Genomic DNA, 12,568 nt, shown 5'->3' with positions numbered 1-12,568 from the left:
ACGAAAGGGATCATAACATGAAATTTGAGCTAACGTGAAACTTTACAGAGCATACTTTGAGGGTAAGGTGTGGCTGACATTCTGTGATTCTGGACCAATCACATAATTTCATGCATCTAAAAAAAGGAATGTGTAATGTTGTCTGGTTCAGTTATAAGTTGCTCAAATGTTCTTGGACCAAGTTCACGTTGTGTAAAACTGGCAAACAAAACTGTAGGATTCTAAATGCTTTCTTCCAATGTATTGTTGTCCTTCATTCTGTTTTAGGCCTGGTTTGACATCACAGCTTTCTCTGACACATTGATACCAATTCTTTTAAATATATATGCATTGGCCTCATGCTCCACGGACAGGAGTATTATTAATCCTATTGGGTGTTTGGTTTTGATTCCACTCTACAGGAAGTTCTTGCTTCAACGGGAAATTCTGAGGTGTTATTTTACATCTCAAAGTATAGTCAATTATCATGCTGTTTGTCACATTCAGTTCTCTGTCTTCTATAGGCATCCAATACAGATAGAAATCATATTTTGCTACCTATTTTCCCAGCACTGGCATAGCCGATATGGAAGGCTTTAATGTGATAAACATCATTTGTGGATGCAGCACATGCAATGTAATCCTCGGGGGGAGCAGAGCGAAGCAGTCTCCCCCCGCGGATTTTCGCCCGGTGGTACAGACCCAGAGCGATGACGCGTTAGGCAGGGCAGCGCGCGCGAGGCAGTGCGTAGGAGTTAGTCAGGAGCGCCATTTTAGGCTCCGTAGTTGAGGCAGGAGCGTTTTTCGGCGAGGCGGGTCACTCCTCGTGAATTGCAGGCATTTATTGGACTAATTCAAGGCGGACATGATTACTCAAGAGGCACTGCAGGAGGCGCTCCGCGTCATAGCGGCAGCTGGCAGGAGTGACCTTTTGGCAGCAGGCACCGGCGACGCAGCTGACTCCCCTCCACCTCACAGACCCCCGAGGAGACAGGCGGCGAACGGAGTCAAGAGAGCCATTGATGCGTGCAGGCAGACGTCAGCCTCGAGGAAAGGTCCGAGGAGAGCGCGGTCAGCCAGAGGGGCTCGGCAGGCAGCGGGGAACGTCCGGCAAGCAGGTCTTTGGAGGGGTCAGTCTTCCCGCTCCTTATCCCCTGCATTGCTACGAGGGACGGGCTGTGTGGTCAGGCTGCCGGGTGAGTTGGCTACTCCCCCATTTGGGAGGGAGGTTTTTGAGGTGGGTGGGCTTGACACAGGCACCCAGCGAGTGGGGGTGGGCAGGGGCAGACAGGCCAGAGCAGCTACAGTCAGGCCGCCCCGCCCCAGGCCAGTGCCAGTATTTACAGGGCCACAATGCTTTGAGGGCCGCAAAGAAACAGTTGGCCCCATTTGTACACTCCCCCACCCTGCCTTAGTTACACAGCCTCCCCAGCCCCAGCCGCTAGTGGATTATTCGAGTGGCAGTGATGAGGAGGCTGCGGGGGGCGCCTGCACAATTATGAATGTACCACGCGCCCCGTCCAGGCCCAGGGAACAGGACTTTGAGGATGCAGAAGATGTTTTTGGACTTTCAGACCCCCCCAATGAGGACCTTTCTGAGTTTTTCACAACAGGGCAGGTAGGCTTGCTGCCACAGGAAGATGGGGAGGTTTCTCAGATCAGAGATGCGGTTTTGGCAGAGCAAGGCCAAGACGATTTTATACAATACATGTACGATAATGGGCTGGAGCACACCAGGTTCAACAGAGAATATATTTTTCCAGAGGCGCGCCAGGCACCATTAGTTTTTGCGCCAGATGAGACAGAGTTGGGCCGCAGTTTATCAGGACAGTGGGTGTGGGTAGAACATGCCTCCACTGCTGAAGCACAGCGGAAACATAGGGAAGTAAGGAAGCCCAGCAGCAAGGTACTTCTAGTAGACGGGGCAGATAAGGTGTCAGGTGGCTCTGGAGCGGAGCAAGGTCAGACCACGAATACGACGGGTAGCAGGAGAGCGAAAGGTAAGGAATTTGCGAAGGACAGAGCGGCCACTGACCAAGGTGGTTTTAATGTGGAATTTATGGCGGATCCACAACAGGCGGACAGGTTTTTGGAGCGAGAGCCTGTTTTTGATTGGGACACTTATGATGGGGGTGTAGGAGATGGTGAGCGTCCGGGAGGAAGCAGCCAAATCTTCGCTCCACAAGGCACAAGGGAGAGTATAGCGACATTTCCACAGCAATTAGAGGAGCGAAATGTTAGTAAACAACTGAGAAGTTTTCAAAAGGGACAATCAACTGTAGCAGTGGGCTCTGGGAGGAGGGCTGGGACAACAAGCTCTGTTCAATCGTTACAGGTTCAAGATGAAGATGGGGACTCTGGAGTACAGAAGGAGAATCTCGAGCGGATCTCTAAAGAAGAACTGAGACGACGCGAGGAACAGCTTCCCAAGGGTAAGCCACGTTGGTGGGGGGCATGGGATGTCTCTTCACAGGTTAGGGGTGAAAAGGCTCAGGACAAGGTACCGCAAATACACAGTAAAGCGGCGCCTGCACAGGCAAGTGGACAGGTTGGTAAGTCAGCCCACTACATTAGCCTAGAACACACGGAAGATAGTTCACCTATGCCAGGTAGGCTGCCATACATGGGTGTGTCAATGCCGCTAGGTACCCACCTGTCTCACAAGACAAAACAAAAGATATGGCAACATGACTACGTAGATGTTTTCCGTTTGCTACACAGAGATGTCCAATCTAGAGAAGGGTCCAAGGAGGAAGAATTAGAATTGGCAAGACGTCCCAGGGTGCCGAGAAATATAGACAATTGGTCGTCTGCATTTTTAATTTTCTCCAGCATTTATTGTGAAAAATATCCGGAAAGGGCAGTTTCACTCTTTAAGTACATGGATGTGGTACGCAAGGCCCACATGCATTTTGGTGGTTTTTCCTGGTTAAATTATGACGAGGAGTTCAGGGCCAGGATGAGCATGAACCCTTCAAAACCTTGGGGTGATATAGACACAGAATTATGGTTGCAATGGATGTCATCCTCTCAGCTTACGGAAACCACCCACACAGCTAGTGGTTTGCCGGTGGCGTACCGGCCCTTTCCAGGGCGCGCCGCCCAGGGAGGGGCGGGGACTGTCACAAGGGGGCATACAAGCGGATTGGGCTCCTGCTGGAACTACAACAGGGGGTATTGTAACCGGCCATATTGTAGATTCAAACACGAATGTTCCCAGTGCGGAGGCAGACATATGCTATTTCAATGCCTTACGCCTGCAGCAGACACAACCGAGCATACCCCACAACCACAAATCCAGGCAGCCAGGGGCAGGGGAGCTCCACTCCCTCCTATACCAAAAGGCTTTTACCCCAATTAAATGGGAATTGCTCATCCCTTGGCTGGACAGGTACCCGAACAGCGAGGCGGCTGCCAAACTTTATTGGGGGTTTAAGGAGGGATTTCGAATTGGTTACCAGGGCCCCAGATACAGGCGTTGGGCGGAGAATTTGAGGTCTGCTAGAGATTTCCCGGAGGTGGTGGGCAGGAAGCTGGGTGAGGAGGTAGGCTTAGGCAGAGTAGCTGGGCCTTTTGAGGAGATGCCGTTTGTTCATTTCATGGTGTCGCCGCTAGGGGTAATCCCCAAAAAAGCGGCGGGCGAATTCCGCATGATTCAACACCTTTCGTGGCCGGAGGGTAGTTCTATTAATGACTTTATTGCTGATGAGGATTCAGCAGTCTCGTACACTACAGTGGACGAGGCTCTAAAAATGGTACGAAGTTTAGGAGATCAGGCCGAGCTTGCAAAATGCGACATTCAATCTGCTTTTCGATTAATACCGATACACCCCTTAGATTTTGAGCTTTTGGGCATGCAGCTGAATGGTTATTTTTATTTTGACAAGGTTTTACCTATGGGATGTGCAGTTTCCTGTGCCCTTTTTGAATTGTTTAGTTCATTTCTACAGTGGGTGTTTCAGCAAGAGTGTAGGGTAGGCAAAGTGTGCCATTACCTTGATGACTTTTTCTTTATGGGACTGGCGAAGTCCGGACATTGTGAGAGGGCGTTACAAGTTTTTCAGAATATGGCAGAAGCATTTGGGGTGCCTTTGGCACGAGACAAAACAGAGGGGCCCAGCACACAGATTACTTTTCTTGGAATAGAGATCAATACAGTGGAAATGGTGGCACGACTTCCTAAGAAGAAGTTAGAGGAAATTAGGTCATGTATTCAAGAGGCCCTTCAAGTAGAAAAATTACAACTCAGGCAAGTACAAAGACTATTAGGATACCTGAACTTTGCGTGCAGAGTAGTGAGGGCAGGAAGGACTTTCTGCAGGTTGTTGGGTATGGCCATGTCAGGAGCAACTCTGCCACACCATAGAATCAGGCTCACCAAAAACATAAAGGAGGACTTAAGGATTTGGTTGTTATTTTTAGCGGATTTCAATGGAGTGCCATTGTTGTTCATCGAAGAAAGTATGAAGTGGCAGGTGCAAATGTACTCAGATGCGTCAGGTTTACATGGATTTGGCATTTTTTGGGATGGGCGCTGGTGCGCTGAGCGGTGGCCAGAAGAATGGATTTCCCAAGGTCGCAGTATAGCGTTTTTGGAGCTTTTTCCCCTTTTAGTGGCTTTGCAGGTATGGGGCCAAGAGCTTAGCAACAGAACAATCCTTTTTCATGTAGACAACTTGTCAGTTGTTCACTTAATAAACAGGCAGAAAGCCAAGGACAGGAGAGTGCTAGGCCTTTTGAGGGCTTTCATGCTGTTAAGTCTGCGTCTGAACATTGTTTTTCGCGCAGCACACATTGCAGGTATCAATAACTCAATTGCTGATGCGCTCTCTCGTTCCCAGTGGGACAGATTTCGCGAGCTGGCCCCGGGAGCAGCAGTCAAGAAATCATCGGTACCTATCAGCATCTGGGCTCTAGGGGAATGAGGATACTACGGCTGGTGGAGAACTCAATAGCGTCATCCACTCAACGAAGTTATAGGCATGGCATGAATTTCTAAGTTATGTTGACACTTATAACTTTGTACAAAGAGAAGAGATGTATATCCCCCTCATACTTGATTTTGTTTTACATTTAATTGACAGGGGTTTGTCACATAACACCATAGTGGGTAAGCTAGCGGGGATTTCCTTCTACGGACAATTGTATTGGGGCCGGGATCCAAATACCCATATATTGGTGAAGAGAGTTTTGAAGGGATTGCAGAGGGTGAAGGTGTCAAGCTCACACACAAGAGCGCCAATAACATTTGAATTGCTCCAACGTATGTTGGGGTACTTACACAAAGCTTGTTACAACGCTCATGAAATTAAGCTTTTTAGATTGGTAATGATATGGCTCTTTTTTGGAGCTTTTCGAGTTTCTGAACTTTTAGGTTTAAAGAATGATTGCGGCTTATGTGGCAGGGATGTGTGCTTGGAAGGTGACACTTTGAAAATATGGTTAGGCAAATCAAAAACAGATCAATTGGGGCAAGGGGTGTGGATACACCTAAATGTGACTCACATACAAGGTTGTTGCCCAGTACAAGAGTGGAGGGATTTTCAGTTTTTTACAGGTGTTCTGGGTGGACCAATCTTTGTGCACAAGGCAGGCGGTAAGCTTTCGAGTCACCAGCTGCTGGTAGTCATGAGAAGAACACTTTTATTGTTAGGCTTCAATCCAATGAATTATGCAACACATTCCTTTCGTATAGGAGCAGCGTCTGAAGCAGCCTGTTTGGGTTTGGGTTGGAATGCGATCAAAAGGATAGGAAGGTGGAGTTCTAACTGCTGTGCACGCTATGTAAAAAAATAAAAAAAAAAAAAAAAAAAAGCACATATGCTGTAGAAGAAGCATGGACAGTAGTACAAACTAGAAGTTGTTAAGCATAAAGTTGTATGTTGAGTTTTTCTTATTGGGTCTGTTTTCTTTCATCTAGGAGACATTCGGGGTTTGAATCCGGCCAAAAAACAAATCTGGATCGTGGGACACTCATTTGTGAAATGGGCAGCGATCTTTGCGGATCATCAAATCTATGGAAGGAACCTTGGTATCCCCAGCGCTGGACATGAACTTTACTGGTGCGGTAAAGGGGGTATGCGCTGGGAGAACTTGTTTCCTCTATTGGCTAAGATAAGGTATGACAGAGGCGGTCCTGATATGCTCATTCTCCATCTAGGGGAAAATGACCTAGTGGCTTTATCGGGGCTAAGCATAATCAAAGCCATGCAATTAGATTTAGCTGTGGTTTCTAACAACTGGCTAGGGACCAGTCTAGTATGGACTGAATTTGTGTTTAGGCAGCAATGGAAAAAGGCAAGGAGTCAGGCCGCCATGGAAAAGGCCAGAAAAAAGGTAAACAGGGCTATGAAGATCTTCTGTGTGGGTTTAGGGATCCAGACAATTGCACATGACAGCATCACTGGAAAAGACGGCCATCTGTTTAGGGAAGACGGTGTCCACTTAACACAGTTGGGGATGGCGTATTACATACTGGAGATCAGAGACATGCTATCAAAATGTTTGAAAGTTGATCTGTGGGTGTCTGCTAGAAGGGAGGAATAAAAAAAAAAAAAAAAAAAGAGCAAGGGCAAAGCAAACTGACATGGGTAACAACACACTATGATAAGAATGGTTTGGGTTTGTTGGTGGGGTCAGGAAAAATCCAAGGTTTTTTCTGTGTGGCGGAATAGGGGGAGGTCAAGATTTAGAGCGGACTTGACCGTCCTTCAGGAGAGAGGGTGGTGGGAGGTACAAGATGGGGGAAAAAGAAAGAAAGAGGAAAAGTGAAAAGATTTCGAAACATGGGGGTGATTTCAACGGAAAATAAGTTATATTGGTTTGGAACAATACCGTTATAAACAAACAAGTGCAAAAGAAAGGTTATGGTTTTGGCATAATATGCAAATTCATTGGTTTGAAGACAAGTGAAAATTACAACTGTTTATTGGTTTATGGATATAAAAATTGCCTGATCTATGGAATAAAAAGTGGCCTTTTATGCTATCCAGTGGTGTTGTCTCATTGTGTATGGGTCTGGATTATTCTGGGCGATGTAATCCTCGGGGGGAGCAGAGCGAAGCAGTCTCCCCCCGCGGATTTTCGCCCGGTGGTACAGACCCAGAGCGATGACGCGTTAGGCAGGGCAGCGCGCGCGAGGCAGTGCGTAGGAGTTAGTCAGGAGCGCCATTTTAGGCTCCGTAGTTGAGGCAGGAGCGTTTTTCGGCGAGGCCCGCCCACCCACCCCTGTTGACAAAATGTTAAATAATAAATTGTATACTGTTAACAAAGTTACTTATGAACATTAGATATGTCAAACAAGAAAGATGCCACATTAGGTCAGGCAATGGTTGTGTATCCTATTAGCTGAATTTGGCGGAATAGGGGGAGGTCAAGATTTAGAGCGGACTTGACCGTCCTTCAGGAGAGAGGGTGGTGGGAGGTACAAGATGGGGGAAAAAGAAAGAAAGAGGAAAAGTGAAAAGATTTCGAAACATGGGGGTGATTTCAACGGAAAATAAGTTATATTGGTTTGGAACAATACCGTTATAAACAAACAAGTGCAAAAGAAAGGTTATGGTTTTGGCATAATATGCAAATTCATTGGTTTGAAGACAAGTGAAAATTACAACTGTTTATTGGTTTATGGATATAAAAATTGCCTGATCTATGGAATAAAAAGTGGCCTTTTATGCTATCCAGTGGTGTTGTCTCATTGTGTATGGGTCTGGATTATTCTGGGCGAACGGCATTCGAGTATCTCAGTATTTACTTACATAGGCACGCTGGAACAAACCATTTGGCTTTGCAATGCACTTTTTCTTAGCCCAGTCCATTACCCTCCGAAACGTGTCATTAAATGAAAAACTGAACTTTAGAAAGGCTCAGGGCCGTTTCTAGGTCTTTTGCCGCCATAGGCAAGTATTGAAAAATAACGCCCCTCACTTTTGGATGGATGGCTCATCTCGGGCTCTGACTCTCAACCAGACTCCGCATTGCCTATCCTCATTAATTTTCTGACCCCCCCTCACCCAAGACTGAATTGCAAATGGCTGGAGTTGCTTAGTGGGTGAAAAAAAGGATGAATTTGTTTGATGCACCATTTATTTACCAGTGACTGAATTTACTAGAAAAATCCCACCCGTGCCTTTTTTGTTTTTCCATTTGAGATGTTCTGAGTATGATGGGTATTCCCAGAACTAGAACTTGTGCTCTGGTCTAGAAAAAACACAGTCAGCTGGTAATTGTACAGATATATTTAGGAGGTTAGATATAGATGAAAATTCCATGTTCTTTTTGGCCTGCAGGTGTTGGTAAATGTGTTGATACAGTCAGATATGCGGAGTCTTGTTGAGAGTCAGAGCACAAGATGAGCCATCCATCAGCCTGCCCAGTTTTCAGTGTTTATTTTGTTGTGAATTTCAGTGATATTTAATGGTTGATGTGTCTTTCTTCTAGCCTGGATGACAGGGGGAAGAGAGTGATGGTAGTAAATGTGAGGGGCTGTATTTATCAATACTTGCCTAGGCCTGCAAAAGACCTAGAAATGGCCCTTTCAGGAACTAGACAAAACAAGAGATTAACTACAGCCAGTTACGTACTTTCATGGTTTTTTCTATGCTGGCACTTATAAATGCCAGTTTTAGCACATAATGATTTCAAGTAAAACAGTTGTGCAATCTGCCGGCTTGAGAGCAATTAGCACTTGCTGAAGTAGGGAAACGTTAATGCCTGCAGGAACACATGAGTGACTGGGTCATATTTAATCTGTGACGGTATTCTGCAGCCAGGGTATCTTGGGTAATTAACAAAGTAATAGTGACGAGATTGCATTTTTTTTTTGAACTGTAGATTAAACCCACTTGCTAAATGTACTGGGGATTTCCAAACTTGTGCTTTTGCCGCCCTCCCCCTTTTGCCGCCCTAGGCAGCCGCCTAGTCCTGCCTAATGGTAGAAAGGCCCTGGCAAGACTATAATCATATCACTGGCATTTTATTCGAATACAGAAAAATTCATCAAAACACAAAAAAGAAATTAGAATGGCTGCTTAAAAGAAGACACCACACACCAGGTTTTTCACATATGAAATTAATTAGCTATTACAACAAACATGTAAGAAAGAAGGTGATACACAGGGAGAAGGCCATTTCCTAGACCATGGTGCAGCCAGGCTTATCAGAGCTCGGAGTATCTTGGCTCATTATACAGACTATATGATGTGTCCGTTTTACTTCTGTCACTTCACCGCATAAACCTCTACTTCACACAGTGTAAGGAACTGGGCATAATATGGAATAAGGATATGGACGTATTGTCCCTCCATCCCATTGCAGCAGAATACGGCAGGGTTGTAAATGTCTGACAGTGTGATCATACCACAGCTATGACAAAAGAGATAAAAGCAACAGGTTTAGGTTAATGAGAAACAATCCTGACTAAAAACAAAGGAATACATCATAAATAGAAATATATTCTCACTACATTTATAATTTCCCTCCACTTAAATAAAGAAGGCAACCTCAAATCAATGTGACATTAGTTTTTTGGACTCTCTCCCATCTTTCCATTCTTGATGGATTCCTACAAACCATGCCTTTACGTAGAGAATGTGATGGCTTTACCCTTCCTTTCCTTGTCATGGTGGCCCAGCTTTATCGATACATTACTTTGGTCCTATCAATATGGCACTGACCTTTGTGAATGTCTGCAAGCCTTGACTTTCCTATGAACATAGATGACCCCCAAACATAACTCTTCTCTGTATAACAACATCTTGTGAGCTCTTCAGTTGACCCACGCCTATCTTCATATTGACTAAATTCAATTTGGCACAAATTGGTAGACTCCTCTTTGATCTATAAACATTTCACAAGAATCATCATTATCTGATTGTAGCAGCAGATTCACCTCATAATCCCTTGATGTTCCAGCCAATGAAGTTAATATGCTATAAAGTGCACTCCCCAAAGATCACCATATCTCAAATTCATATCCTGTGTTATGAGTGAGGGAGTCTCATTCCAGAGTACACATGGACAACAGAATACTGCTAAAATGGAATGTAGTTCTTTGCTTTTCCACATCAAGATGCCAACAGGGTTTCTTTTCTGGGTTGTGCATGGGCTCAGTTCACAGAGATTTAATACACTGGGGTACTGATTGAATGGGATGTAAACCCTTTTCAATCAGCAATCACAAAAGGCCCTAAGTTAACCCTCTTGTAGGTTTGCCAGACGCAGTCAGGCTAAACTTCGAGGTAATTTGCAAAGTATTATTTCAGCATACACAAAGTATTTAAATTAAACACAACACAAAAAATATCCTAAATCAATAAAAAAATAGATTAAATGAAATGAGACTATAATGACAAACGTCCAATCAGTAGAATCTGAGATATGTACTGGTAAAATATTACGTGGATGCAGTGTCTAAAAGTTCAAAGAGCCACTCTCAGTCCTCTGGTCATGCTAGACCCGGAGAAAGTCACATTTGCAGGCTGACTAGAAACAACCATACGAAAGACACACAAATAATGGACGGAATGCAGAACAAATCAAAACATTTGTCCACAGTCAAGAGACCTGGGTTAAATATATAGTTATTTTGCTTACCATGCCACCCCAGTTTAGACCCAGAAATATGCAAATCAGTCCTGACTCTGTCCGTTATGGGAAAAAGTCTAGCCCAAACTGCCAAGCCAGATCCTCCGTGGATCGGAACAAGCATCCTAGGACCAGTTTCTGGGTTTTACCTCTTATTTATTTATTTTTGGCGATTTTTAGAGCGCGCAAATACCCGAGGGTGTCTCGGCGCTATGACACAGAACTCTCCGTGGGAAAAGGAAACTAGGCATGGAATAGCCATGTTTTCAGATTTTTTCTGAACTTAAGCAGGGTAGGTGCGCACTTGAGGTGGAGAGGGAGAGTGTTCCACAGTCTAGCTGTGGCAACTGTGAAACGTTTGTCTCCCCAGTTAGCCCTTCTTGTGCGGGGGACTGTTAGCAGATGGGCAGAAGATGAACGCAATGTTCTTTGCTGTTCGGGTGGGCGAAAGGCTAGTTTTAGAAATAGGGGGCCATGGTTATGAATGGCTTTGTACGCTATGCACAAGGCTTTAAATTTGATGCGGCTCCTTACCGGCAGCCAATGCAGCTGTTGGATGTAGGGGGAGACAGATGCGAATTTAGGAATGCATAGCAGGGTCCTAGCTGCTGCATTCTGTACAGTCTGTAATTTATTGAGGACCTTTTGTTGTGCATTTAGGAGTAAGGCATTACAATAGTCGGTCTTGGAAAAGACTAGCGTGCTGACTAAAGTTTTGCCTGCGGAAGATGGTAGGTACGGGATGAGTTTTTTTATTTTTTTTAAGGTGTGGAAGGCAGATGAGACCACTGAGTTTGCGTGCTGCTGGAAGGACAGTTTGTTGTCGAAGATGACCCCCAGGTTTCGTACCTTGACCACTGGTACTGGAGGTTGTCCCATTTGTTGGGGCCACCATTGAGGCAGCTAAGCTAACTTGAATCCAGTAGCGCAGTGAGCCTGGGACCCACGTCTAGGCAAACCCATTGCACTTAGGGCGAGAAAGCAAAAGACACAAGAGTTTTGTGGTCTCCATGCCGCTAGAGTCAAGCTAGCCGGGTTGATGAGCGGTATAACCCCCAAACCGGTTCCAGAATGCTTGTTTCCAGTCTAGTGAGGATGAGGCATGACATTTCAGGCTGCACTGTTCTCATAAGGAGAACTGTCATGACTGATTTGAATATGGCTGGGTTTACACTGGAATAGAACAGGAGGCAAAGAAAATTGATTCAGGCACAGAACTCTATATTAGAGTGAATACTTGACATTGTTCAGCATTCAGTCAATCAAGTGTTCTTTTTGAATTTGTCACTCCGAGTGAAATGGGTATACCCAGACATGGGTCCTGTGCTCTCCATGCCACTGGAGTCAAGCTAGCCTGGCTGATGATGGGTGAAACTCCAAAACCAGTCCCAGGATGCTTGTTCCCAGTCCAGGGAGGACCTGATCTGGCAATACGGGATGGACTGTTCACATTGGGAGCAGGGTCAAGATTGATTTGTATATTGCTGGGTTTAAACTGGAATGGCATGGGGAACAAAACAATGATGAATTTAGGCCCAGATTTCTGAACTGGGGTAGATGCTTGACATTGTTCAGCAATCTGTCCATCAAATGTTCTTTTTGTAGAATGAACCAATGGCCAGATACAGGAAACAGGTTAGTCCCACTGAGAAAGGTTACCTTCTCCAAGTCATGTGCGAGAGTCGAGAACTTCAGGAGTTCTCCTTTTCTTGAAGAGGAGTGCACGCTGATGCCATCCAATGCTCCAGTGACTGGAAGGGCACCTCTTGGGGATAAGAGATTCTAGTTGAGCCCAGCAAAGCACAGGCTCGTTCAGTTGCAGCAAGTCAGCTGGTCAGTTGCAGGGAGGCTTCTAGAGAGTATTGTGTCACTGTAGCTCAGAACAAGAGGTCGGTCAAATGACCTTTAGAGTCTCTCAGGTAGCCTGGGATAAAGAGAGCAGGTCTAGTCTTTCTTCGCAGTGAGTAGTTCAGGACCCAAGCAGCATGGCAGTCCTCTGGAGAAC

At 45.5% G+C, this 12,568-nt stretch overlaps 2 protein-coding genes across 2 annotated transcripts in view; one reads left to right on the top strand and one right to left on the bottom strand.

Annotated features, from left to right (window-relative positions):
* The first annotated feature begins 1,687 nt into the window (after window positions 1-1,687).
* Window positions 1,688-6,525, top strand: LOC147724924 (uncharacterized). The gene is made up of 2 exons (XM_086967090.1): window positions 1,688-2,411; window positions 5,900-6,525. Exons 1-2 carry the CDS (start codon window positions 1,688-1,690, stop codon window positions 6,523-6,525), a joined length of 1,350 nt encoding a protein of 449 aa, XP_086823216.1.
* Window positions 6,526-9,197: 2,672 nt separating this feature from the next.
* Window positions 9,198-12,568, bottom strand: part of LOC147724923 (fucolectin-1-like) — a 362,809-nt gene continuing 359,438 nt past the window's right edge. Inside the window, exon 4 of the mRNA XM_086967088.1 lies at window positions 9,198-9,342. Coding sequence (XP_086823214.1) covers window positions 9,198-9,342 — 145 coding nt within the window. The remainder of the gene's footprint in view (window positions 9,343-12,568) is intronic.

This window comes from Lissotriton vulgaris, chromosome 4_1, assembly GCF_964263255.1.
Source record: "Lissotriton vulgaris chromosome 4_1, aLisVul1.2, whole genome shotgun sequence".
Taxonomy (NCBI): Eukaryota; Metazoa; Chordata; class Amphibia; order Caudata; family Salamandridae; genus Lissotriton; species Lissotriton vulgaris.
The sequence above is the reverse complement of the archived record's forward strand: the minus strand, read 5'-3'. Positions and strand labels throughout refer to the sequence as shown.

Excerpts from the sequence above, each read along its gene's own strand:
- LOC147724924 (XM_086967090.1), top strand. The coding sequence starts at position 1,688 with ATGTACGATAATGGGCTGGAGCACACCAGGTTCAACAGAGAATATATT. Across the intron at positions 2,412-5,899 it reads CGAGGAACAGCTTCCCAAGG|GAGACATTCGGGGTTTGAAT; the intron begins GTAAGCCACGTT and ends TCTTTCATCTAG.